Source organism: Balaenoptera physalus, assembly GCF_965194825.1.
Source record: "Balaenoptera physalus genome assembly, chromosome: 13".
Classification (NCBI taxonomy): Eukaryota; Metazoa; Chordata; class Mammalia; order Artiodactyla; family Balaenopteridae; genus Balaenoptera; species Balaenoptera physalus.
This window is the reverse complement of record NC_138892.1, coordinates 102,258,811-102,285,885: the sequence shown is the minus strand read 5'-3', so window position 1 is coordinate 102,285,885 and position 27,075 is coordinate 102,258,811. Positions and strand designations below refer to the sequence as shown.

General features: G+C 51.0%; 1 protein-coding gene across 13 annotated transcripts in view; it reads right to left on the bottom strand.

Annotated features, from left to right (window-relative positions):
- CHD4 (chromodomain helicase DNA binding protein 4) overlaps positions 1–19,942 on the bottom strand; it is a 29,096-nt gene extending 9,154 nt beyond the window's left edge. For 3 of the 13 annotated variants that reach the window (XM_082420137.1, XM_082420143.1, XM_082420145.1), the window contains exons 1-25: positions 19,794–19,940; positions 18,782–18,959; positions 15,155–15,276; positions 14,751–14,966; positions 14,426–14,544; positions 14,063–14,304; positions 12,396–12,523; positions 12,028–12,163; positions 11,702–11,880; positions 11,262–11,501; positions 10,415–10,618; positions 10,086–10,291; positions 9,631–9,762; positions 9,455–9,551; positions 8,569–8,760; positions 7,889–8,089; positions 7,567–7,704; positions 7,019–7,140; positions 6,720–6,893; positions 6,176–6,317; positions 5,951–6,082; positions 5,730–5,847; positions 4,258–4,382; positions 3,666–3,903; positions 3,328–3,503 (exon numbers count right to left, since the gene is read on the bottom strand). In XM_082420137.1, the coding sequence (XP_082276263.1) occupies positions 3,328–3,503; positions 3,666–3,903; positions 4,258–4,382; positions 5,730–5,847; positions 5,951–6,082; positions 6,176–6,317; positions 6,720–6,893; positions 7,019–7,140; positions 7,567–7,704; positions 7,889–8,089; positions 8,569–8,760; positions 9,455–9,551; positions 9,631–9,762; positions 10,086–10,291; positions 10,415–10,618; positions 11,262–11,501; positions 11,702–11,880; positions 12,028–12,163; positions 12,396–12,523; positions 14,063–14,304; positions 14,426–14,544; positions 14,751–14,966; positions 15,155–15,276; positions 18,782–18,881 (3,879 nt within the window). In that variant the 5' untranslated portion in view covers positions 18,882–18,959; positions 19,794–19,940. Of the gene's footprint in view, positions 1–3,327; positions 3,504–3,665; positions 3,904–4,257; positions 4,383–5,729; positions 5,848–5,950; positions 6,083–6,175; positions 6,318–6,719; positions 6,894–7,018; positions 7,141–7,566; positions 7,705–7,888; positions 8,090–8,568; positions 8,761–9,454; positions 9,552–9,630; positions 9,763–10,085; positions 10,292–10,414; positions 10,619–11,261; positions 11,502–11,701; positions 11,881–12,027; positions 12,164–12,395; positions 12,524–14,062; positions 14,305–14,425; positions 14,545–14,750; positions 14,967–15,154; positions 15,277–18,781; positions 18,960–19,793 lie in introns of all 13 variants that reach the window. The other 10 variants (XM_082420149.1, XM_082420138.1, XM_082420146.1 and 7 more) reach the window with 8 other exon arrangements.
- Positions 19,943–27,075: the final 7,133 nt, after the last annotated feature.

Below are 27,075 nucleotides of genomic sequence, written 5' to 3'. Positions count from 1 at the left end.
TGCCGCAACTAGAGAAAGCCCTCGCACAGAAAGAAAGACCCAACACAGCCAAAAATAAATTAATTAATTAATTTTTAAAAAAATTATATCTCAATTTTTAAAAGTAAATAAATTATGGTACTTCCAAACAAGGACATATTATGCAGCGAATAAAGGGGTGGGGAGGGGGGGAAGCTCTTTAGGTATTGATTTGGATGAAATCTTCCCAGATTTATTAGGTGGACAAAAATAAGGTACAGAATGTCATGTATACGAAACTACTTTCCTTATGCAGCAACATGGATGCAAGTAGAGATTATCATACTAAGTGAAGTAAGATCAGAAAGAGAAAGACAAATATCATATGATATCACTTATATGTGGAATCTAAAATAGGACACAAATGAATCTATGTAACAGAAACAGAATCACGGACAGAGAGAGAAACAGAATCACGGACGTAGAGAACAAACTGGTGGTTGCCAAGGGGGAGGGGGTTGGGGGAGGGATGGAGTGGGAGGCTGGGGTTAGCAGATGTAAGCTTTTATATATAGAATGGATAAACAACAGGTCCTACTGTATAGCACAGGGAACTGCCATAGTGGAAAAGAGTATATATAAAATAAGAGAATGTATATATATGTATAACTGAGTCACTTTGCTGTACAGCAGAAATTAACACAACATTGTAAATCAAATATACTTCAATTAAAAAAAAAAACAACTACTTTCCTTAAAAGGAAAAGGAAAAAAGGCGTTTGTGTGTATATACATGTGTATGTATATATACATATATATGTAATTTGTGTGCACATAAAATAATTTATAAAATAAATTATCACTTCTCCCCAGGGAGGGAGCTAGGTAGCCAAAGGACTGGAGTGGGAAAGAGATACTTCTGTAGCTTTTGAATTTTGAACTAGGTGAATTACAGTTGACCCTTGAACATCACAGGTTTGAACTGCATGAATCCATTTATATGCAGATATTTCTCAATAGTAAATACTACGGTACTACGTGGTCCATGGTCAGTTGAATGTGCAGATGTGGATGAACCACAGCTATGGAGGGCTATACTATCTATTCAAAAAATAAAATTTAATGGGACCTAATGAAACTTAAAAGCTTTTGCAAAGCAAAGGAAACTACAAACAAGACGAAAAGACAGCCCTCGGAATGGGAGAAAATATTTGCAAACGAATCAACGGACAAAGGATTAATCTCCAAAACATATAAACAGCTCATTCAGCTCAATATTAAAAAAACAAACAACCCAATCCAAAAATGGGCAGAAGACCTAAATAGGCATTTCTCCAAAGAAGACATACAGATGGCCAAGAAGCATATGAAAAGCTGCTCAACATCACTAATTATTAGAGAAATGCAAATCAAAACTACAATGAGGTATCACCTCACACCAGTTAGAATGGGCATCATCAGAAAATCTACAAACAACAAATGCTGGAGAGGGTGTGGAGAAAAGGGAACCCTCTTGCACTGTTGGTGGGAATGTAAATTGATACAGCCCCTATGGAGAACAGTATAGAGATTCCTTAGAAAACTAAAAATAGAATTACCATATGACCCAGCAATCCCACTACTGGGCATATACCCAGAGGAAACCATAATTCAAAAAGACACATGCACCCCAATGTTCACTGCAGCACTATTTACAGTAGCCAGGACATGGAAGCAACCTAAATGCCCATCGACAGATGAACGGATAAAGAAGATGTGGTACATACATACAATGGAATATTACTCAGCCATAAAAAGGAACGAAATTGGGTCATTTGTAGAGACGTGGATGGATCTAGAAACTCGTACAGAGTGGAGTAAGTCAGAAAGAGAAAAACAAATATCGTATATTAACGCATATATGTGGAACCTAGAAAAATGGTACAGATGAACCGGTTTGCAGGGCAGAAATAGAGACACAGATGTAGAGAACAAACGTATGGACACCATGGGGGTTAAACCGCGGTGGGATGGGGGTGGTGGTGTGATGAACTGGGCGATTGGGATTGACATGTATACACTGATGTGTATAAAATGGAAGACTAATAAGAACCTGCTGTATAAAAATAAAATAAAATTCAAAAAAAAATAAAATAACATTTAAAAATATTATAAAGTAAATAGCAGCCTCAGCCACTAATGAGAGGGCTGTCTGTATACCTGTGTAGTCATCAGGAGAGGTCGTCAGTGTGAGGGGGAGTACCACCCCTCCCTTACAACCACTCAGCACATTCTGCCCCAGTCAATCACTCCCATATGCGGTCACCACCCTGACAGGAGGGCAGTTTTGACTTTTCAGCCACAGTTACACCCAACTGAAGTTAGTAGCATCACTTTCAAGAACAAAGATAATACGTATCAGAAAAATACAACAAGAGGGATGGTTCTGAATTGGAAGGATGAGAAAAGATGGCAAGGACCACCAGAAAAAGCAATTTTTTTTTCATTTTATACCCTAGATATCATTAGGAGGAAAAAATTCATTACAGAGGCCAAGCATTTATAACTGAATACGTTTCGTTTTCTACTAAAAGAAGACCAAGAATACAGAAGAAAACAAAATGGGAAAACAATTCTAAAGTTTTAAAAAGCACAGGGGGGAAAAAAAAAAAAGCACAGGGAGATAGGCTAAGTATGTATTGTATCTCCTACCTTTTCTCCGGAGAGACTTGAGATAGCAATCCAAAATTTATTTATAGGGCTAATAAAATACATAAGAGAAAATAAGATGAGATTCTGATAAAGAAGAGCTAATATAGGGCTTCCCTGGTGGCGCAGTGGTTAAGAATCCACCTGCCAATGCAGGGGACACGGGTTCGAGCCCTGGTCTGGGAAGATCCCACATGCTGCAGAGCAACTAAGCCCGTGCGCCACAACTACTGAGCCTGCGCTCTAGAGCCCGCGAGCCACAACTGCTGAAGCCCGCATGCCTAGAGCCCGTGCTCCGCAACAAGAGAAGCCACCGCAATGAGAAGCCCGCGCACCGCAATGAAGAGTAGCCCCTGCTGGCCGCAACTAGAGAGAGCCCGCACACAGCAACAAAAGACCCAACGCAGCCAAAAATAAAAATAAAATAGTTATTAAAAAAAAAAAAAGAAGAGCTAATACAAGTATTTTGAGTGTGAAAAGTGGCCGGACAGCCACGTCAAAGATGAGAATGTGATTTGCTCATACGCTACAGAATTTCTCTTCAAAGGAAGAGGTATATCAATTCAGCAATGTACTAATTTGCCTACAGATGGTCTCCTCTCATCTCAAATACCATCGTGGTCTCAGTTCCAATTTTTGGACCAATCACCAAGCACAGCATTGCTTTGGACTCATACTCACCCCCATTTCTTCTTCTCGCACCACATACTGGGCCACTTTGAATGAGCTCAAATATTCATTCATGCCCTGCAATTCCGTATCTTCTGTCTCATCCTGGTTCCGGTCCAGCAGTCGTTCAATGGCCTTATCGTCATAGTGGATAACACTGCTGTCTTCTCCCTCTTTGTTGTCTCCTCCTATAAAGAATCAGGGGTCCATACCCCCAGTTAACTTCAGCAGCTGCAGTGGAAAAAGCAAGTCCCAGAGGACCCTAGGTCTGAGTCTCAGGACCCTAGGTATCAAAGATACCCTTTAGAGAAGCCAAGCCCCACACCAAAACAAGCTCCTGCCTAGCTCACCTCCATCTGTGGCTTCGTCCTTGAATAGCTCCTCAGTGCCAAACTTGAGGATGTCATCAAGCTCCTGTTTGGACATGGATCCAGTCTTGGAGCCCAGCCCAGGCCGAACAACTAGATGCGTCAGCATCATCTTCTTCTTTGCCACCTGCGTGATGCGCTCTTCTACTGACGCACGGGTCACAAACCGATAGATCATCACCTTCTTATTTTGCCCAATACGGTGAGCTCTGCTAAAGGCCTGGAGTTGTGCATAAAACGGAGGCAAAAATTGAAGTAATCATTATTTCCTTACTTCTACTCTTGCCCTGACTTCCACATAATAAGTTAAATCCAGCATAAGGCAGGAGCTGCAGCTTGCCCTCACACAAAACTTCCCTTTGCACCCCTACCCCCAGATACCACCCTCTATCATGTTACCCAAAATAGGACCATAGCTAACCCAAACTCTCTGGCTTACAATAAGGTAAAAGACGTTTGAAAAGAATCTATTGTTTCCCCCTGAAACAACTAATCCCAGATGGTGGAGCCCTCACAGAGAACACTATGCATTTCCAAAAAGTCACTGCAGACCAAGGCTGCTACCTTTGCTCACCTGGATGTCATTATGGGGGTTCCAGTCAGAGTCATAGATAATAACCGTGTCAGCAGTGGCCAGATTGATTCCAAGGCCCCCAGCTCGAGTGGAAAGCAAGAAGCAGAACTGCTGAGCACCTGGTGCTAAGAGAGGAACCAAAAGCACCCTTAGAGGTGTCCCTGGGATTCCAGTTAATAAATGTTTAAGGAATATCAGAAATGTAAAACCTCATTAGCAGATGCAGACTATTGTATACAGAATGGATAAACAGCAAGGTCCTACTGCATAGCACAGGGGACTGTATTCAATATCCTGTGATAAACCATAATGGAAAAGAACATGAGAAAGAATGTATATTTTAAAAAGAATGTATATAGATGCATAACTGAATCACTTTGCTGTACAGCAGAAATTAACACAACATTGTAAACCAACTATATTTGAATTTAAAAAAAAACACCTCATTAGGCAAACACAAAACTAATAATATTAATAAGTAATACTCACAAGCAAGGTCACCAATGGACACTGAAATCAGTGTGAAAGTTTAAGGAGAAACAGGATGTCACCACAGTCTCCAGTATCTCCCTCAAGATATTTATCAATCACAATGAAGAAAAAAGAGTAACTTCACATGGGAGAAATTCAACAGGCACCACCTTAACCAAGTGGTCAAGGTTAACACCAGCAATGGAACATTATCAACATCATGTCCTCCCTGGGAATGATGCACTGAAAAGGACACAGCATCGCTTCTCTGGGATTCCTGTCCAAAATGTCTAGTGTCAATCTCATCATGAGAAAATATCAGACAAAGCAGAGACGTTCTACAAAAGAGCTGACCAGTCATCACCAAAGGTATCAACGTCAAAGGAAAGGAAAGAATGAAGAACTGGAAGAGAAACAACAACTACGCTCAACGTGGGATCTGGGACTGGATCCTGACACAGCAACAGTGGTGACATTCAATTCAAGTCTACAGTTTAGGTAGTAGTATGACACCAGTGTTAACTCCCTGGGTTTGATCATTGTACTGTGGTTATATAAGTCATTATTAAGAAAAGCTGGGTGAAGTGTATACACCAACTCTCTTTATTATTTTTTGAACTTTAAGTTCAAAATTATTTCAAATTAAAAAGTGAAAAAAAAGAAGAGGAGGTGGTAGTGGCTACTGAGACAAGCCTGCCACTAACTTGCTATCTGGGTTTGCTAAGTCCTGGTCCCTCCTGGGCCTCAAGATGCAATGTGGAGGGTTAAATAAAGTGCCCTTCTTTTTAGCAGAGAGAACAAAGACTCCAAAGGGAATAAACAATCTCCTAGCAATAATCCAATACATCCTTCCAATCGAGACATTCAAAAGTACTCTTCCACGTCAATTGACAAAAGACCCTAAACCACTACACAGAAAAGCAGATGCTCAAGAAGAACAAGTGATCAGTCCAGAGCCGTGAGTGAGGATGCCGGGATCAAAGCCACTCCTTCCCTCTCACCATTGAAGCGGTCAATGGCCTCCTGACGCATGTTCCCAGTGATTCCACCATCAATACGTTCATATTTATAACCTTCATGTTCCAAGAAATCCTCTAGCAGGTCCAGCATCTTGGTCATCTGGAGAACGAGCATAGTTTAATTATGGGATTAATCAGATGACAATCCCTCCCCTATGTCACTTAGCTGTCCACTGCTACCCCCAAAAGCTCCCACACAATACCTGGGAGAAGATGAGTACACGGTGCCCACCCTCCTTAAGGTTCTTGAGCATCTTCTGAAGCAGCAATAATTTCCCAGATGCTCTGATTAGGGCACTGCCATCATACATGCCATTAGGCATCTTAGGGGCTTCCTGAGGAAAGAAGCAAAAAAGAAAAAATTATTGAAAGAAACCCCAAATGGAGCAGTTCCCGCCCAGGGAGGAACAAGAGGCGGCACAACGTACCATTGCGGCCACGGGGAAAAGATACGGGTGGTTGCAGCACTTTTTAAGATCCATCACGACATTTAGCAAAGAGACCTGGTTGCCGCCACCTCGAGCATTGAGCGCTTCAAAGTTTCGAGTGAGGATGTACTTGTAGTATTTCCTATGTGGGCAAGACAGCAAGATAAGTCATGCTCAAGAGCCTTTATGTGACTCATAACGCAGTCCCAGGGTCTGGGATCTTCCTTCCAACATATCTCACTTTGGGACTGAGGAAACCTAAGAAGCGCCACTATCATCATTTTAAACAAGGTAAGGATTAACTCAGTAAGAACTCTGGGCCGCACCACTGTGAAGCAATTATACTCCAGTAAAGATGTTAAAAAAAAAAAAAAGAACTCTGGGCCCCAGCAACCTGGCAACAGGTTTCTTTAGCCCTCACTGGCTCCTGTCACCACATGCCTTGCGGCAGAGTATGGAGAAGACAAGGAAACACCGTGCAGACTGACAGGTGTCTAAGTGTGTCTGCAAGACGGAGCCAGCGCTTCCGTCCCTTCAGACTCACTTCTGCATAGGGCTCAACTCCACACGCACAATCAGTTCTGTCTTGGAAGGCATGTTCTTGAACACGTCAGCTTTGAGCCGCCGCAACATGTGAGGCCCCAGCATGTCATGCAGTTTTTTAATCTGGTCCTCCTTGGCAATGTCAGCAAACTCCTCCAAGAAGCCTTCCAAATTGCTTCAGAAAGAGAAAGGAAAAAGTTGTTGGAGAGGGGGAAAGGAAGAAAGGAAAGGGACATAGGAAATGGGCAAAAGGAAGAATTAGGAGAATTCGGAGCCGATTATGGATAAGCACACACTCACTGGAACCTCTCAGGGGTGAGGAAGTTGAGCAGGTGAAACAACTCTTCCAGGTTGTTCTGTAATGGAGTCCCTGTCAGCAACAGCTTGTGCTGGAGCGAGTAACCATTTAAGACCCGGAAGAACTGGTGAGGCAGGAGAGAAGTGGAATTCAATAAGAAGCGGGCTCCGGCACATGTCCACAGACTTCTGCTTTGCTGCCCAGCAGTTACGCCCCCATCCCCAACTTTTTTTTTTCCTTTATCTTCTTTCCTGTCACTCACTCTTTTTTCTTGTTTTTTGGCCGCGCTGTGCGGCATGCGGGATCTCAGTTCCCTGACCAGGGACTGAACCCGTGCCCCTTGTAATGGAAGCGCGGACTCTTAACCACTGGACCGCCGGGGAAGCCCTCCATCTTACTTTCAAGGCCTGGCCTCCAAGGGTGATCTATCACGAGTGAGGAAGGAAGGCAGAGAGCCTTTCTCCCCTTCCTGTCTTCCTAGGTCTCCCCTTAATGAGTAGGTAGTACTAGAACACTAAAACTGGAGGCCATACCTCCCGCCCCCCCTCACCTTAGACTGATTGTTCTTGAGCCGATGGGCTTCATCCACGATGAGGCAGGCCCAGTCAATAGAGCCCAGGATGGCCATGTCAATGGTGATCAACTCATAGGACGTCAGCAGCACGTGGAACTTCACAGATGCCTCTTTCTGCACAAGAAAGCAACCTGGTCACTCCTGTCCAACTCCGCCGGTACAGGCCAAGTCAAGGGACTCGGGGGGGTCTCCCTCCTCCCAGCTGTTATCCTTTCGCCTCACCCCGGGGACCGGGGCACGAGGGGCCCAGAGCAACAACTCCCCTCTCCGAGGGTGGGTCTCCCTCCCGCTGAGGTACCTTCATGCGGGAAGCCTTCTTGCCGCCACGAATGGCATTGTCCTCAAAGGAGAACTCATTCTCTCGGATGATGGCACGGCTGTCTTTGTCACCCACGTAAGTCACCACATACATATCTGGGGCCCACATTTCAAACTCCCGCTCCCAGTTGATGATGGTAGAAAGAGGGGCACTCACTAGGAAGGGGCCTTTGGAATGACCCTTTGAGGAAGAAGAGGAGACGGAGAGTGAGGACCGAGGGCCCCACACGCAACCTGACCCGAGCGCCCACCCGGCCCCTGCCCCGGCCCCGGAATGGGCGGAGGACGGGCGTGTGCACGGCTGCTCATCTCCCTCCCTTCTCCATGTACCGACACGCCCTGCCTGCCCTGCAGGGAGCTCACACCACACCCCTGCCGCTCAACGTCTCTCCACACTCCTTCTACCCACAGTTCTGCTTGTCTCAGCGCATATCCGTCCCCCAGGACCGAGGCTCCAGGCACCCACCACTAATCCCACCCACCGCTCCATTCCCTCCAGTCTGTCTCTGTGTACTTGCGTCTATCTTACTGTCACTCAACACTGTTCTCCAGGGCCAGAGACCAATTTTTTTTCTTCCTTTTTCTGTCTCCTCAGAGTGTAAGAGAAGACCACGAACACAAAATACCCACACAAAAAACTAACAGCCCCAGCTCTCCTACCTCCTTGTAGAGGGAGTAGAGGAAGACTGCGGTCTGAACGGTCTTCCCAAGGCCCATCTCGTCAGCCAAGATGGTGTCAGTGCCTTGAGCCCAGGAGAAGCGCAACCAGTTCAAACCCTCCATCTGATAGGGGTGCAAGGTTCCACCTGTAGCGTCCAGGTACTCTGGCTGTCGCTCATATTTCACTGTTGGCTGAAGGATGAAATAAAGAAGTCAAAGCTGGCCAGGAATTCCCTTCCCTCCGTAAGACAGCAGCTGCCTCCTCCTGACACACTCTCACAAGATCCTACTCGAGGGGGCCACAAAAAATGGTGGGAAAAAGGTGCTTAATGGTTACTGTAACTTTGTGTTTTATTTAGGATCCTCCAGGAAGCAAGGCAAGACGGAGATCTTGGCCCTACAGACATCCAAGAAAGACGCATCATAGTGTCCTTGGCAGTACAGTAAATTCTACTGGTGAGGAACCACCAGGCAAATGATCCTATGCCCCCTCTAGATTTATCCGTTTAACCTTAACCAGACTCACCTTACATTACACAAAACCCCAGAAGAATTGAGCCATGAATTAAGGGTCAGAAGACCCAGGTTCCAAAATAAGTTTCACAAAAGCTCGGTTATGTGACCCCTTCATACATAACACCTCCTCAAGTCATATAAACACTAACATCTATGTTTTTATTTTTCTGATGAGGCAGAGAGAAAATAAAGTAATCCTAGTATTTTCCCCGATTTACAGAGATGTGGAGAATTAGGGAAGCAGTCTGTGTGAAGCAACTTAGCTACAGTGATCACTTGAGATCATGCCTTAGAACACCACCGTCAGACTGCAGCACACAAGACACGTCATCCTACGAGACAAACTGCCCTCCCTCTCCTGCTGACTCACGTCAACCGTTGGGGTTTCAGGGGGCCTCTCCAACTTCCTCAGCTTCACCTTCTTGAGCTTCTTGCCTGGTCGTCCTTCCTCACCCCTCATCAACTCCCTAAAGAAGACAGATACGTCACACAGCTGCCTGGAGTCCTTCTCAATGAGCAGCAGCTCTACTCATCAAAGTCCCTCACCTGTGATTCCAATAGCTCTGCTTGAACAGGTCGTAGTCCTGTATCTCCACATCCTCACTCTCCCAGGATGCCTGATCATAGGGCAAGTCCCGCCACTTGATCAAGTAGTGGACATGGCCCTTCTTGTCCACGCTGCAAAGTCAAGGAGAGAAAACCCTCAGAGCCAGAAGGCCACCCTGCTCACCTCCTCTCAAAAATCAAACCTCTAAGGAGGCCAGACACCACACGTATTCAGAACCAAATACATCTGGTCTACCAGTCTTTGCACCAAAACTGATCTCTAATCTACAGTCTATGGCTCAAACACCAGGATTCAGTCAGTTAATAACATACTGAGCGCCTCATTCAAGTGTAAGTCACCGGTAACATCCGCTTTCTTCACTGCTGCCCCGCGGACACGCCGCCCACCGCCAGCATGCCCGGGACAGGCGCCGGCCGGCCGGCCCCGCTGGCACCTGTGGTTGAGGATGCGGTGGACCGTCATCCACTCAGGTTTTATCCCGTAGCGGTAGAAGCGCTCCTCCATCTCCGCAAATTTAGGGTCCTTATTCTTCCGCTTGCGGCTCTTCTCTTCATCACCACCAAAGTCCCCAGAGGGTGGCTCGTCCATATCATTCTTCCGCTGATAGTTCCGGAACATCACTTGACAGTGCAGCTCCAGCTGCAAGCGGAGGAAGGAGAAAGAAATCACCAAGGAGTTACGTCCACTCCTTCTACCCACAACGCGGTTTTCTCTCACTACCCTCTTCACTGCAGCCCCACATCTACTCTATCCCAGGTTTACCTGCAGTTCAGACACCCAGGAGCAGTGCCAATACGACATGCCTTGCCATTTCACAAAGAACTGCCGCTCTGGCCGCCCCTCCAAGGGCTTGGGGGACGGAGTATTGGGATCAGCATCTGGGGGCCGAGGCACTGGTGTGGGAGACGGTGGCTGACCCCACTTCCAGATTAGGATCTTCTGAACTTTGCCCTTAAGAGCTGGACACTAAGAGGAAAAGAGATGATCCAATACCAAATCATTACCACAGCATAGCCCACAGGCAGCTTCAACCTCATCAAAGGATTATTAAAACCTCATTTCAAGTAAGACCTAATCCCAGGACCCTTCTAGGGAGAGAAGAACAGAATTCCCTCTCTGTTTCTGGACTTCATCCAGGATTTGTGAGACATTATCACTCCTATCTGCCTAACAGAGCCAGTAGCTAGACTTCAACAATAACCCAGAACAAGTAGGCACAGAAAAGTCACAGAACTGGGGCTCAGAATTCCTCTCTTAAGCAATCTAACAGCATTCAGTGGCCCTATTATATCACCAAGCTACCAAGACCTCGAGGCTGGGTGTCAAGACAGGAAAGGATATTCTGGCCTGAAAGAACACCGCTCCATCCCACTTCGGACAGCTGGCAAAGCATCAACTCTGTTCAAAGTTAGTCCTACAGTCTCCCAGGACAAAGGTATCCCATGACTATACGAGGAAGGAAAATCCGTGCCTCAGGGCTAAAAGGCCTCTAGCTCTCCAGTGACCTCCCCTGCACCTCAGCCTCACGACGCCTACACGTAAGAGGGGTAAACCCTGCTGCTGGACCACACCTCCCTCATCTCTCCACCGACTGGGGCCAGGCACCCACCGTACAGCGGGGGCAGAGCCATTCTCCGTTGGGGATCTCTGGAAGGGGCGGGTTCAGGCAGTGGATGTGGTAGGAAGAAGGACAGGCGTCACAGCAGAGCAGCTCCCCCCCATCCTTGCAGACCCGACAGAACTCCATATGGTGGTCATCCTCCTCTTCAGGGTCTCCCCCAACCTCTTCCAGGATCTCCTCACCCTCCGAATTGTCCTCTTTAGCCTCCCACTGGATGCCTTCCTTCTCCTGCAGTCAAGGACCACAGAGTCAGATTACTACCACCCCCCACCCGCCCGTCTGAACCACGCCCATCAGTCCTTTGAAAGCTTCCCAAAGCCTGGAGCCAGCAACGCCACCACTTCCACCCCCACCCAGGCCCGAGAGAGTTTCATCATCCCACCCTTCCGCTCAAGGGTCCCAAAGGGCCACGACGGCCGGGCACTCACGCAGTGTGGGCAGCTCCACTTGCCCTCGGGAGCCTTCTCCATATCCGGATCCAGGCAGACCATGTGGTAAGCTCGGGGACAGGTATCACACAGGATGATCTCTCCGCCTTGCTGGCACACCTCACAATAGTCCTGGTGGTCTGTCTCATAACCATCCACAGCAGTCACCTCCTCCTCGCCTAGGCAAGGAAGAGGGAAAGCCCAGTTATTAGAAAAAACCTACCTCCCCCCACCCCCCTAAACCCAACCCCTATCTCCTTAGGGAGATGCTTCCCCAATCATTCCCCCCTCATTCCATTACATACTGATACAGAAGAGAAACACACCTTTCTTTTTCTTTTTCGTGGTCCGGAGTTTCTTGCGGCTGCGGCTACTGCGGCTGGTAGAACCATCAGAAACAGAGTAGCTATTGATACTGGCGTCATCGAAGTCAGACTCCACATCTAAGTCGTCATCCTCACTCTGGCAGGATGAGAAGGTTAGAGGTTCAGGCCAAGGGGAAGGAGAGAGTGGTGGAGAAGGGATCACCCTTTTACTAGGGGTGCTGGAATCCCAGCAAGGGAGCCTAGTCACCTCTTCTATGGCCAACTCCCCACATCCTTATGCACCTACCGTGAACCCTGAATCCTGACATAAGACCACATCCTCCCAGTTAGCTATGGCATCCTCACCAGGGGATAGGCTGGGCTCTCACCGAGGATCTCTTACGCTTAGAACCAAAACCTCCCAGCTTGATTTTCAGGGGAGCTACTTTCTTGGGCTTAGGCTTCTTGGCATCAGGGACACGAGGGCTGCCCTTGGGCTTCCTCCGAGCATTGGGACCTAAATCAGGAGAAAGCAGGTAAGATCATACAATCCAAATACACACCACAGAGCAGAACATGGGAAAGATATTGGGTTGGCCAAAAAGTTCCCTCGGTTTTTAAGTAAACATAAAAGACACATTTTTCATTTTCACCAAGAACTTTATTGAACAGCGTATTCACCGTTTTGTTCCACTACCCTCTGCCATTTTTCAGGCAACTTCATAATTCCATCTTCCCAAAACTTTTTATCTTTTTGAGCAAAGAACTGTTCCAGGTGCCTTTCACAGTCTTCCAGGGAATCGAAATTTTTTCCATTAAAAGAATTTTGTAAAGACCGAAACAGATGGAAATCCGAAGGTGCAATGTCTGGTGAATATGGCGGAGGAATCAGAACCTCCCAGCCAAGCTGTAACAGTTTTTGCCTGGTCATCAAAGAAACATGCAGTCTTGCAATATCCTGATGGAAGATTATGCATTTTCTGTTGACTAATTCCGGACGCTTTTCGTCGAGTGCTGCTTTCAGTTGGTCTAACTGGGAGCAGTAGTTGTTGGAATTAATCGTTTGGTTTTCTAGAAAGAGCTAATAGAGGACTCCCTTCCAATCCCACCATATACACAACATCACCTTCTTTGGATGAAGACCGGCCTTTGGCGTAGTTGGTGGTGGTTCATTTCATTGCCCCACCATCTTTTCCGTTCCACATTATTGTACAGTATCCACTTTTCACCACCTGTAACAATTTGTCTTAAAAATGCAACATTTTCGTTACGTTTAAGTAGAGAGTGGCATGCGGAAATACGGTCGAGAAGATTCTTTTCACTTAACTTATGTGGAACCCAAACATCAAAGCGATTAATGTAACCAAGCTGGTGCAAATGATTTTCAACGCTTGATTTGGAGATTTTGAGTATGTCGGCTATCTCTCGCGGGGTATAACGTTGATTGTTCTCAATTAAGGTCTCGATTTGATCACTTTCAACTTCACCTGGTCTACCCGACCGTGGAACATCGTCCAGTGAGAAATCTCCAGCACAAAACTTCGCAAACCACTTTTGACACGTTCGATCAGTCACAGCACCTTCTCCATACACTGCACAAATCTTTTTTTGCCTTTCAGTTGCCTTTTTACCTTTCTTGAAATAATAAAGCATAATACGTCGAAAATGTTGCTTTTTTTCTTCCATCTTCAATATTAAAATGGCTACACAAAAATTCACCAATTTTGATAAGTTTTTTTTTTTTAATGCACGCTGATATGACAGCTGTCACAATACAACCTAACGAAATTGTTTCGAATGAAGTTAAAGACAACTAAGTGCTTACTAGAGCCATCTTACGGAAAAAACAGAACGAACTTTTTGGCCAACCCAATAAAATATTCCCCACCTAAAATATTTCTACGTGGCCAGCTTCCCCAGTTTCCCTCCTAATCCACGGTTCATTCCCACCTCCTAGCTTCCATCTTTGGGCTGACAGAATAGCGCGTCCGCGCTTCCTCCAACTTCGACATCCCAAGCCCGCACTAGTCCCCACTCCCACTGAGTCCCATGTCACCTTTGCCCTCCTTGGTCTTGGCCTTGCGGATAGGCACCTCCACAGGGGGCGGAGGAGGTGCAACTTCAGTGGCCGTCACCATGCTCTCCACCACGGCCACTGCCGCAGCTGCCGCTGCTGCCACGGAAGCCCCAGAACTGCCTTTGAAGGGGTTATTGGTGCTGAACTCCCGCCACTTCGCACCCAAAACCATCATCATCTTGGAGACAGCAATCTTGGGGTTTTTGGCAGCAATGAGGGGTCTGGGGGAAAAAATGGCAGGAACAGAAAAGAGAAAAAGTTTAAAAATAAAGGAGGTGGGGGAAGTGAGAAGAGATTACAGAAGCGCTCTCCATCTCCTGCCCCCAAGACCCTCCTGTTTACCGGACAAACTGGCTGAAGGCCTTGTAGTTGGTGAGAGTGCGATAATCCTCCTCTGAGAACACATGGTCAATGTCTTCCATGCCCCAGTCTTCCAGGAGCTGAGCAGAGGATTTAGGCTCCTGCAGAGAGAGCAAAGTCAAAGCCTGACTCCTAGTGCCCACCCTCCCTAAGGGAATTTGAGTTGCAACTAAGGCTGGCAAGTCCAGGGTAAGAGGGCTAACAAGAAATCATTAGAAACAGGTGGAGAGAAAACATTCTGAGGGGCAGCAGAGTGTCTGGGAAACAAAGGACAGAAGTACAGAGAAGAGGATGGAGGTCCAGGCACCTTTGAATCATCGTCTTCGTCATCCTCCTCCTCTTCCTCTTTCCGCTTGGACTTACTCTTCTTTTCTTTCTTAGGTCCGAGCTTCTTCTTCTTCTTCTTGCCAGGGGTATAGTCGCTGCCCTCACTGTCTGAGCGCAGAGCCACCTCTTCGTCCTCCTCCACAAACTCCGGCCCCTCCCCAGAGCTGTCCCCCAGCTGCCGGCATAAGAGCATACGCTGGAGCAGGGAAGGGGGAGAGGGAGACAGACACACACATGCTACACACATGCTGACCTCAGGACAGCCCTGAGGCTCACGCCCAGGACCTGGCCCATCACCCCAGGGCAAGAAACGAAGGCCCCAGCCCTCCACAGAGCACCTCCCATCTTCCTCCTGCCGCCCATAACATCCACTCACCCACTCACCTCCTTTTTTTGGCGCTTGCTCTTAGGGATTTTAGGGTCCCGAGGCTTCTTAGGCTTTTTCTTTTTCTTGAGCTTTGGAGTCTCCGCTTCTGACAAATCCTCTTCCGGGTCCTCTTCGTTTTCTACATATATTTTGGCAAAGAAAGGTAGGCAGGGAAAAGATCAATAGCAAAAGGTTAGAGCCCAATCCAGAGGCTTTAGACTTTATTCCCCCACCTCCTGTCCCAGATTCCACTGAAGAGAACTGCTATACACGCCACAGAAGGAAGCTGATACTCAGGACAAAAACAGACAAAGAGAGAGCTGTATATGCCTGAAATAGGCCGGCCGGGCCAGACCAGGCCCACCTCGGGCAGCTGTCCAGACCCCTGCCTCCTCTCCCTCATCCCTAACACGAGTCCTCTATGTGTTCACCAGCGCAGCTGAATCAAGCGCATACAGTTAACCAAGTAAGAGAAATAGGCCTAGTCCTCCGATAACCAGCCGCCAAGTATTCCATAAACCAGGAAATGAGAATAAGAGGTCCTACCCAGAAGGCAAAAACTAAAGAAGATACCCTCAGCACATTCCCAGAACAGTACCTGCTCGAGGGTCCCAGAAGCCACACCCTTCACTAACCCTTTTGGCTCATCACTGCGCAAAACAACCAGAACCTCCCAAGCTCCAGGTTCGGGGCCAGCCCAGGATCACGCCCACTCCCAAAGCTGATTTCCTTTCCCCATCTCCAGCTCCACTGCTCCTCCCCAGCTTCTCCTGGGTCAGTAGCCTCTTCTCCCCAGGGGCCCAAATCAGCCCAGCTGTCACCATCCCCCCCCCTTCCTCCCCCCATCTGGCTCCACCTCCTCCCCGGCTGGGAGCACACACAAAGCCTGGGGTAATACTGAGAGCTCCTGGGCAGGCCTAGGTGGGAAGGGGCACAGAGGGGGAGGAGAAGGCCAGGAGGCAGTTTCCTTTGTAACAGACATTCACACCAGCGCACCGGCTCCCTCCTCCTTCCCCTCCTGCTTTCCAAGCCACCCCCCACCAAGGAGGGAGGAGTGGAGAAGGGAGTGGAGTGAAGGAGGGAATGCCTCACCCACTGAGGAGAGGGAAAATGGCTCCTGACCACAGAAGCCAACCCAGGGCACCCAGCAGCCAACAGAGGACAGACAGGAAGTGGCAGGGGAGGGGATGCGGTTGAGAGAGGTAGCCGGGGAAAGACTACCCTCTCACAGAAGACTTCCCAAATTACTACCTGGCCCCAGGTCCAAATGCCACCTCTTGTAACACCTACCGTGGGATGACGCTGTTCTCAAGAGGCCATTCTCATAACGTCCTAGGCAAGGAGACCCAAGACACCTTGAAGGGTGACACCATGTGAGGGGCTGAGTTACTCCCTCAATCGTTATGCTTTCAATCATCGGAGCTTAGATTTAACAAGAGTTCAGTGGTGGTCAGAGCACACAACCTTCCTTCTGACTCCCAAAAGATTTACCTTGAGGAATGGGAGCCCACAAGACGCCTCCAAAACTCAGTTTCCTCCTCACCTCTACCAGAGCGCCGGCCACAGATCCTAAACCACCTCTAGCAGACTAGAGGTGGCCACCTATCCAACACAGAGAAAAACGGAGCAGCACCTAGAGAGTGGAGGACAACAGAACGCTTCCTTTTCTCCTACACACGCTCTCTGCGCCTGACCCCCAGAACTGGCCCTAAAATGCCTCTGACTCCGCCCTTCCTGTGCGAGGCAGATACTAGGGAACAGGCGGCACTGGGCTGGACAAAGCACCATCAGCCTCCCCCTTTCCCTCTCAGCCCAGGATCAGGCCAGGCACAAGACAGCCCCTCCCATTCCCTTGGGAATGGGACACCAGCCTGGATCTCACCAGAAAGAATCATTTTCTTAAGGGCTTCTCCCCAGCAATTCCCGTGGTGCCCCCCTTCCCAATCAGCCACGTCTCCATAAAAGCTGGAAGTAGAGACAAGGACAAAGGGGACACCCTTCCATCCACCTAAGGGGACACCCTTCCATCCACCTAAGACCCCCAAACTTCTCAGGCAGATGTGCTGACACGGCGAGCGGCAAACTGGCTGAGATATAGAGAACGATTTGGGAAAGGGGCAGGAATGGGGTGGGGCAAGTGGAAAAACTGGGTCACGCTACAGCTTGGGGCAGAGTTCACCCTGGGAGCCCACAGGCTCCCAGTCAACACAGGGGCAGCCCCAGACCAAGGGGCCAATGGGAAGCCAAGATGTGGAACCAACACTGGCTGGATGGCACTGCTACTTCTCATGCCCCGCACAGAAAGGATGGGACCACCTCCACTGCCACCACCCTACCCCCACCTTGGGCCACAGCACAGAAATCTACCGCCTTGCCCTACATGGTGATGAGACTCTTATCCCAACAGCTGAAGATTCAGTAAGAAGACTGACCCTCTCCTAAGTGGCCTCAGGTTGAAGTGAAGACTTCCAACTTAGAAAGTGCCAAATGTGGAAACATCTCTCCCAGACCACCTCAACTTGCAGCTGGAGCTAAGGAAAGAGAAGGCAAAAGTGAAAGATGTTTGATGGGAAACAAAAACAGGACCAGCAGGCTCCAGAATTAAAATAAAAATATAAACAAGGAAGATGAAGAAATGGCATGTAAAAAAAAAAAAAACTAAACTAAAAAAAAAGATGAAGGAAACAAGTAGGTGACTTAGCTAAGCGCTCTGAAGAACGAAGGACAGAGGAGCGAGACATCCACTTAGAAACATGACATCCATCATCAGTTGAGGATAGACAAGAGCCATTCCAATCATGCAGGCTGGTTATAACCACTGGGGTTCGGCCAGTCCAAGGAGCCACCCCAAAACACAGACAGCACAACCCCCAACACACCGACACAAACACTTCACACCACCAGCCCAAACCCCAGGCTACCTGCACAGGGCAGAAGCCTCCTGGGAAAAAAGCCAGGATTAAGTCCACTTGTCAGGGGAAGAGGGGTGCCCAGGGTGTCACCTTCCTTCTTTTTGCTCCTCCTAGTATATCCTGCAGGCTATGACATCCTACCCCTAGCCCCACTCAACATTCCAGCAATCTGCCTGACTAAAAGCGCTCTAGATCCCAGCTGAGGAGCGCAATTCAAACTTCACACGGTTGAAACTGCACAGAAAGCCGGTAACTGATCAGAAGCTAAAAATAATCAGAGAGTAACCCGCACTCCCTCTTTCCTCTCCACAGCAGCAGCTACAGGATCCTACTAGCAGAGATGCCCGGCTGGTCTCCTCCAACCGCAATCCTCAACCCCGCCGCCGCCGCCGCCGCCGCGCCGCGCCGCCTCCAGGGGTCCCAGCTACCTGCATTCCTCCTGGGACCCACGCCAGGCAAAGCCTGCCAGCCCGGAGAGCTCCCTCAACCGGGATCTGCACAGTATTCCCGAAGACAGTGCAGCAAGCTTGCATCGCGGTCCGCGGAGCCCAGAAGGCACATGGCTTCCAGCCCCCTCGCACAACAGCTCCGCAGAAGGGAACCACTCCCTTCGGATGCCCTCCACCTCCGACTGCACAGAGAAAGCCCAGAAACTCAACCCTGCCGCACCAGAGTCGCCAGGGAGGGCCCAGATGGCTCCTTCCTGCCCGCGGCCCTTGGGGAAGCTGTTACCTGGGTGGGGAGGGGGCAAGCTGTTGTTCAAAAGTGCATCCATATCCTCCTCCTCGCTGCCCGCTGAGCAGGGGGACGGGGAGCCCAGGCCCGACGCCATCCCCTTCCGCTCCTGGCCAGGGAATTGGCCCAGCTGCTCCTGCCTGCGGCCTGGGGCCCTCGACACTGGCCCGAGTCACTGTGCGGGGGAGGGGGGAGAGAAAGAGAACAGTCAGTGACGCGCACGGCCCCCTCCCCCACCCCGCCGCGCTTTCCGCCCACCCCCGGCCGCCCCACAGCCACCCGAGCAGGGCACCCGAACCACTCAGGCTGAACTTTAGTTCCACGCTCCCGGGGGCAGCCCGGAAGCCGGTTCCCCGGCTGGAGCCCCCCAGACGAGAGGGAGCGGCGCCCCCGAGGGCAGGCCGGTGCCGGCGTGGGGAGGGGAGAAGCCGCTGGACGGAGCCAGGCGTGACGGGGAAAGGGGTCCGAGTGGCCGCGGCGCGGGGGGGCCGAGGGAGGCGGCCGGCGGCGAGGCGCTCGGGGACACAAGGTCACTGGGGGGTGGGGGGGCGCCTCCCTGCGCCTGGGGAGGGGCCAATCCCCAGACAGGGTAGCTCTCCAAAGGCTGTCCTCTGGGACAACTCGGGTTCTCCGGAGGAGCCGCGGGGACGAGGGGGCGTGGAGGCTCGGCGCTCCAGGGGGCTGGAGGCAGGGGCGTGGGGGGCCGGAGCTCCCACCGGGCAGGGGGCCGGGCCACGTGTCCCGGGGGGCAAGTGAGCAAAGGGCGAGGGGGGCGCCGGGCATTGTGGGAGGCCAAGCCCGAGGTGGGAGTCGCGGGGAGCGAGACTCGGGCCGGACGAGGGCGGGGGCTGGGCGCCCTGCAGGAAAGGGAGAGGCAGGGTCGGCTCCCCGGGCAGGGGGCGGTCCGCGGGTCCGGGGACGCCCGAGGGGCGGCTGGGTGGAGGGAGGATCCTCGGGGCTGGTCGGGCTGAGAGGGGTTGTCTCTCTGGGAACCCCGCGTTTTCCTCACCCCAGAGCCGCCGCAGGTCGCGCTGGGTCCGGCCCGGTGTCACTCCCGCTCCGGCTCCTCCTCGCCGCGGCCGAAGGGGGGAAAATGGCTCCGGCTCCAGCGTCGCCTCTTAAAGGGCCCGAAACACCGGCCGGGAAATCCCACCGCACAGGCCCCGCCCCCCCACGGACAGCCCATAATAACCTCAACCAACTCCAACCCCCCCTCCACTACCGCCACCCTCCTCCCTAGGTCTCCCGGGCAACCCCCGCCCCCTCGTCGCTCCGGCAACCATTGACCACGCCCCCCTCGAGCGCGCGCGCGCGCGCGTGTCACCCGGGCAACCACCCACCCCCTGGCCATCCCATAATACACACGGACACCAGCACCACCACCACCACCACCACCACCACCACCACCGCCACCACCCCCACGCACACACCATACACATATATGCCAGGGCTGTTGACATCTCATGATATTGCCGACCTTTTGCAACTAACCCTTTACCCCCCCCAGACATCCCATAATAGCCATCCTTTGCCAACTTCTTCACTCTTGGCCCTAATGCTAACATCCCATAATAATTCGTCACCTCTCCCTCCCCATGGCCATCCCATAATAAGCTCCCCTCCCAGCCATTCAGCCTCGCATCCCATAATACTCAATCCCCATCCCCCACATACATCCCATAATAACCACTCTTCATCCACCCCCAGTTTGATATCCCATAATAGGCAGAAACTCACCACCCCCCCCACAACGGACACTTCGGCCTCCTCCCACACACATCCCGTAATAATGTCTCCCACCTTCTATACTGACATCCCATAATAACCAACCCCCTGGCGCTGCCCTCGGCCCCTGCAGGCTAGATCCTCACAACAGGACCCCCAAGCTTCACACATTCATTCAAGTCCACAGCCCGTAATAACCACTCCTCCCCTATCAAAGAGATATCCCATAATGATCAAGAGCCCTACTGTCACCCCACGGAGGGACAACTAATCTCCTTTCCTCTAACACTGGAAAGATATCCCATAATGTTCCTCCCCCACCCACACCCTGACATCCCACAATAATTGCAAAGAACCCGTGGTCAACCAGACATACCGTAATACTCCCAGCACAACCCAGAGTCGCATCCCATAATACTTCATCTCCACTCCACCACCCCTCTACCTTTCCAGCCAGGCATCCCATAATAGTCATACTCGTACCTCCCCTGTCTCCAAGGCTGTCAGTCTATTCTAACACCCACACCAGCGAGGATGAAACAGGCTACCCACATTGCCCTCTCCCCCACCCCAACTTGTACACACCTTCATCCCTTAATGAGCCAAAGCAGTGTCCTGGCACAAAGCCTCTTGATGTCTAAGATGGACCCTAGCTTCCCTCATCTATCATTTCCAGACACGCAGGAACTGAGAGTCAACCTAGGGCCCCACCCAATCCCACCAAAATCCAGGTGTTCTCCAGACACTTACCTCCAGTTGAGTTTTGAGTAAGACCAACCAAATACCGTACTGGCCAGATGAGAGCCATTCACATAAAGTTTAGTTCACCCCAAAGCATCCCATAATAATTACAAACTCCCACTAAAGATTATTTCTCAACATTCCAGCACTCCTCCTCCCACACCGCCTCCCCAGGTCAAGTGGTCTCTTCTCACCCCTAGGCCATTCCTGTGGATGGACATCCCACCATGGTGTGAACTGAGGATCCCGCTATATACACACAAAGATCCAAGAACTGCTCTCTCTCTGCTCACTGCTACTCATGCTTATGCAACAGATGTTGACGGAGTACCTAGCAAGGCACAAAGCTGGGCACCATGGGGAGTGCCTCCCTTCAAGAAGCATAAACAACCGAACTCCAAGATGAGATAGAATGTCTGGTGTCAATGGAAAACTGAGTGCTATTTCCTAATTTCCTGTTACAGAGAATAAAACAAATCCCAGCTGATCTCAGGAGAGATCAGATCCCAGTAGAAGTTCTCAGCGGTCCTTCTAGATCCCGGAAGGTATTTCAAAAGGATTTGAAATATATAGATGGATGGTCAAGATAATCTCCTATCTGCTCCCTACATACTAAGGGATTTTGATTGAAAAGCAATGTTCATCCGTCCAGCGTTTCTAATACTGAAATCCTATAATATCATCATGTGCTTCCTTCTTGAGAGACTCATCAACATGCCAGATTGTCATCCTCATGCTTGAACACCAAGTTCTGCTTACCCTCAATGCCCCGTGTTTCTTATTTATATACTTTTTCATTTTATATCCTGAAATCTCATAATACTTCCAACTGCCCCCGTCCTCATCTTGTTGAGGTCCCATTCTCCACCCAAAAAAACCCTCATCTTTGTATAATGTTCACCGTCTTCCCCTCCTGTGTACAAGTCAACATCCCAGAATGCCTTCTTCATTTATTATGCCACAAGGTAGCCTCCCAACACATACCATCCCCTTCCCTAACTGCACCTACCCTGCAGCTACACTGGGGACCCAGCCCAAGAAATTCAGAGAGCCCAATCTTAAAATCTTTTGGCCCTAAGAGAACCTAAGTCTATAGCCTGTCACTTTTCCCTCTTCCTGATCCCCAGAGAACCAGAACCTGGGTGAAAACCAATATCCCAGCGCCACTTCCTTGCTGCCACTGCTCCAGACCCCAAAGTCAGATAATATCTTCCTCTGCTTTTCACACAAGTCCAAGACCCTTGGTGGTAGGACAGGTTGAAGAGAAACCGGAACTTCCTCCTAGGAGAGGCCCTTCCTGACCAGAAGTGAGTGGGACGAACCTCACATCATCTCTGCATTGCCCTTCTAATCTCACTTCCCTAGAGAAAGGGCCTGGCCAGATGACTCTCCCTCCTCTGGGAACCTCAGGACTGGAGAACTGGCGAGGAGAGAATTCAGGAGAGGCAAGAGCTTGCTTCGGGAAATCACTATCCCTCTGCTTCCAAGGAGACCACCAGTGATGCTGATACGGCTTTCCCCCAGCTCCCACCTGACTTAGCTCCCGGGACCACCCTTTCGGCATATCCATTGTGGCACACAGGCTGTTTCCCCCATTCTGCAAGGCTGCCTAGTCTTCTCCTTAAATTCTCTTGACATCAAGATTGGGCCCCATTCATTTGTGCAAACCCTCCCCCATGCTTATTTTGAGTAAGAGGAAAACTTGTACTCCTTACTTGGGGGAGAGGAGGCAGCTCTTTCATTAAGATACCATAATGTGGGTAGACCTCCTTTCAAGAAGTTTCTCATTCGTGTATGAACTGCCAGGTACTCAGTACGACCTCCTCCTTCCCCATTCCTCTAGGGGATCCAGCCTGCCTCCAGGGCTCAAATTCCCTTCTGTAATGTCTCCATCTGCCCCATACCCTCTCCTTCCCATATATATACCACGTTACTACAGTGACTCATAATATAAACCAGGAAGAGAGTTTTGTAACTGGGTAGTCACAGCCTCTTGCCTGTGATTACAAACATGGTCCCTTTTGTCCACCACAGCCCCTCTGCCCCATCCCTGCAGGTTGTACCCACCTACGCCGTGGCTCCTCTCACTCCCCACCTCTCCATGATACCACCACAAGGGGAAGGTTAAAGTCCCTTCCTCTCTTCTTGAGTTCCAGAGGGCTAGGATGTGTGTGTTTGTGTTTTGCTTTTGTGGTCCTTACGCTTCTGTGCTTTGCCTCCATACCCTAGCCCCATGCTACCCTCCCAGATAAATTATAAATAAACCACCAGCATGATTGGCCCACAGAGACTAAGGGTGGGATAATCTCCTGATTAATGCACCCAGGGGGACAGCCTCTCTAGCTGGTTACCTTAGAGTTCTGCTTCCGTCCCATGGTACAGAAGAACCTGGAATAACAGAGTGGGCTGTCCGTGGAGTTTTCAGCACATGCTCTATAGCTCTTCTCTCTACATCTCTGTTCTGTGAGTCCCAGAAACTCCGCTCATAAGACGTCTAAGGGGCTAGGGTTCTCCTGCTCTGTCAGAAAAGGGGGTTTGGGAAGGCAACATAGGACAGAAAAGCCACAGTGACAGTGCACCCTGATAGCTAGACAGGATGCAGATGGTGCAGGACTGGGGGGTACCACCCAGGCGTGTGTCCTGCAGGAGCCAACACAGTCTCAGCTCCTTGGGTGTGACTGCAAGGAGGCAGAGCTCCCCTGGCCTGACCCCTACCTGAGCTACAGTCCCAAGGCTCAAACCCAGGAAGGCAGGGAGGGAGGGGAGTACTTGGTGCTGTGGTCACCCAGGAGCACTTACTCCCTCGTGTGTCACACAGCCAGAACCCAGGCCTCCTCACTGCATGCCTGGACTCAGCGACCCTGTAGCTCACAAGCTGTTTAGGGACCCAGGTGTCCAGGGCTCAGATCCGGCTAGCTCTAGCCTGCCCCCGGGGGCCTCTTCAAACAGCTGTCACTGAAGAACCTCTCCAGCCAGTCACTCTTGCCAGGCCTCAGGTCTGGCTCCAGGGCTCACCCCACCCTCCCCAGCTTCTTCCCTCCCTCTTCCTTCCTTTCCTTCCCCATCCCCCTTCCCCAGAGCTTCACCTACCCAGGACAGCCCCACCCAGCTGTGCTGGGCACATCCCATAATAATCCTCCTCCTTGCTAGCCCCCACCCCCCCCCAAAAAAGAGAGGCGGCCATCCCATAATAGCCACCCACAAGAGACATTCCGCGGTGACCGCCCCCTCCCTGCAGAGCTGCCGGGAGCAGCCATCCCATAATAACTGGCCGCCTGTTTTACTGGTTACGGCTGTGGAGGGAGCTGGAGAGGAAATGGAGGGGAGGGGGAAGGGGAGGAGGATCGAGGGCCCCCACTTTGGGGAAGGGAGGGAGAAGGGGACGGAGAGTGACCCACGGGGATGGGGAGCCAAGGGGACGCCGGGCAGGTGGGAGGTGTGGCCCACTGGCCACCACATCCCCGCTTTGGGACCTTCTCCCCGTCCCCAGGGGCTTCCTTTCCCCCTCAGCACCCGCGAAGTGGCTGCTAATTAGGCGGGATGCCTAGGATGGGCTGAGGTGCCCACAGAGCGAGTGGGGGGGAGTGGATTTCAGGTGTTCTCCTTGGGCCATTTGTGAAAGAAGGCAGACCTCAGAGAGGATGGCAAGAGAGTAAGGGGTCAGGGGGGAGGGGGGGCAGTTGGAGAAGAGCGCCTCAGGCCCTCCCCATTCTGCACCACCATCCCATAATAATCCCCCAGCCCCTCTCCCCCTCCCACACACGACATCCCATAATATCTTCTGGAGAAGCAGTCCCCGCAGTAGGTACAAAGAGCTATCCCATAATATGCTCCCCCACCCCCACTCGCCACCCCCCCAACTTGGCCCCCCCCTCGGTCACATGCAGCCGGTGCCATCCCCCGCTGCTCCCCCCTCTGGCCACTGAAGGCCTTGCCAGCCCATAATACTCTTGCCTCTGGTCGCAGGAGGCCTCCAGCCCATAATATTCCCTTCCACCACCAACCCCCCTTCCCGCCCCGCACCCCTTCCTCCCGCCTCCAGTTGGAACCGGGCCTCACCAGCCCATAATATTCCCCTGTCTCCTAAGGCTGTTCCAGCCCATAATACTCTCCCTGTCTCCTAAGGCCTCTCCATCCCATAATACTGCCAGACGCCTGACCTGTGGGCCAAACCCCAGCCCGTTCCACACATCGAGGCTGTGTCAGCGCCGCCGGTCTCCCTGCCTGTCCCTCCCTCCTCCCTCCCCAGCGCTCTCCCTCCCAGGCTGTCTCCCGCCCTCCGGCCCTGGGCCCCTCTCCCGGCCCCACCCTGTGCCTGCCTGGGCCCTCACTTCCCCTCCAGCCTCCTCTTTTGCCCTTTCTCCCTGGCTTGGTTCTTCATCCCATGCCCCCTCTCCTCTCCCTTTCAGGCACTTTCCCACCCACTCTTCTGTCTGTGGGGTGGACAGCAAGGCCGGTGGGGAGAGAGTGCCCCCAGAGGGCGACAGGCCAGGCACTGCCCCTGCCTCCTTGACCAAGCACCATGGCAGCTGGCCCAGCCTGCCTCGCTCACCCATCCCCGGCCCTGGTTCTGATTGCCGGCAGAACCCTGTCTGGGTGAGGATTCACCTGGAACCCTTGCTGTCTTCCAGAAACACTCCCGCTGAGCATCACAAGCAGACTTTACCAACAGCATCTTCTCCCCATACCCTGGTTGGAAAGAGAGATCCACCTTATGGGGTGTCTCTCAGGTGCCTTTCAAAGGTGACCTCATTGACCCTCACTACAGCCCAATAAGTAGATATTATGATCCCCATTTCACAGAAGAGAAAACGGAGGCTCAGAGAGGTTAAATAGCTTCTAAGGTCACATTGCCAAGAAGTGACAGAGCTGAAATTAGTACCCAGGTTTGTTTGATTGCGAAGTTCTGAGAGCCTTCGGGATTCCCCAAGCCCCTGGGAGAAACCTCACTTTTCAGTGTTTTCAGGGCTCCTCTGGAAAAGATAGCATGGTGACAGTTCCCCAGCCTCCCTTGTCTCCAGGGTCTCCTGAAAGAAGGGAGAAGGAAGGCTCCATGTGAGATTAACCTCCCCCTCCCCATTTCTTCTAGGGGACCCCAAGTGGCAACCCCACAGGGATTTCCCTCAGGATGGTCCAGGGCTAACAAGCATCTCTTCCCTTTTAGGATCCCTTACCTTTGCCTTGGTTCTCCTGAATTTGTTTTATCTCAAGACCAGTGATTGTTCATCTTCCCCCAACTACTCTCACTGCATGGAGGGACCGTTCTACAGAGGAGACAGACTTTGAGGAGAACCAAGGGGAAGTGTCCTCTTCAGTTTAGTTGGTGGACAATCAGGAGTGCTGTCTTGGAGATGTTGAGTACATCCCAGCTGGGGGAGGGGAGTCATGGCCAAGTGCCTGAAGGCTGAGCCATCCTGCCTTGGGTGCCACCCATGAGCCACTCCCTTCTGAGCCCTCGATGCGGTGTGTTTTAGGACCCACCACCGTTGGAACGATGAGGGAACCCAGTTCTCAGCGCTCACACAGCCACGCCAGGAAGGGGCAGGTATGCTGTAGGGTGCGTGGGTTAGGAGTGGGGAGGAAAAACTGCACGAGGTGGGCAGAGATGACACAGTAGACTCAAGGTGAGAGAGTGGTGGCCTACATGAGGAGGGAAGGAGAGGAAAGGAAACCAGGGAGCGGTGGGTGTAAGGGAACCAGGGATGAGAAGGTGGGCAGTAAAGGAAGGGGAGATACTGTAGGGTGTCCTGCAAAGAGTAGGAGTTCCGGAGTCTAACAGATGCTGTGCCACTTCCTGCTTGTGTGACCTTAGACCTCAGCTTCTC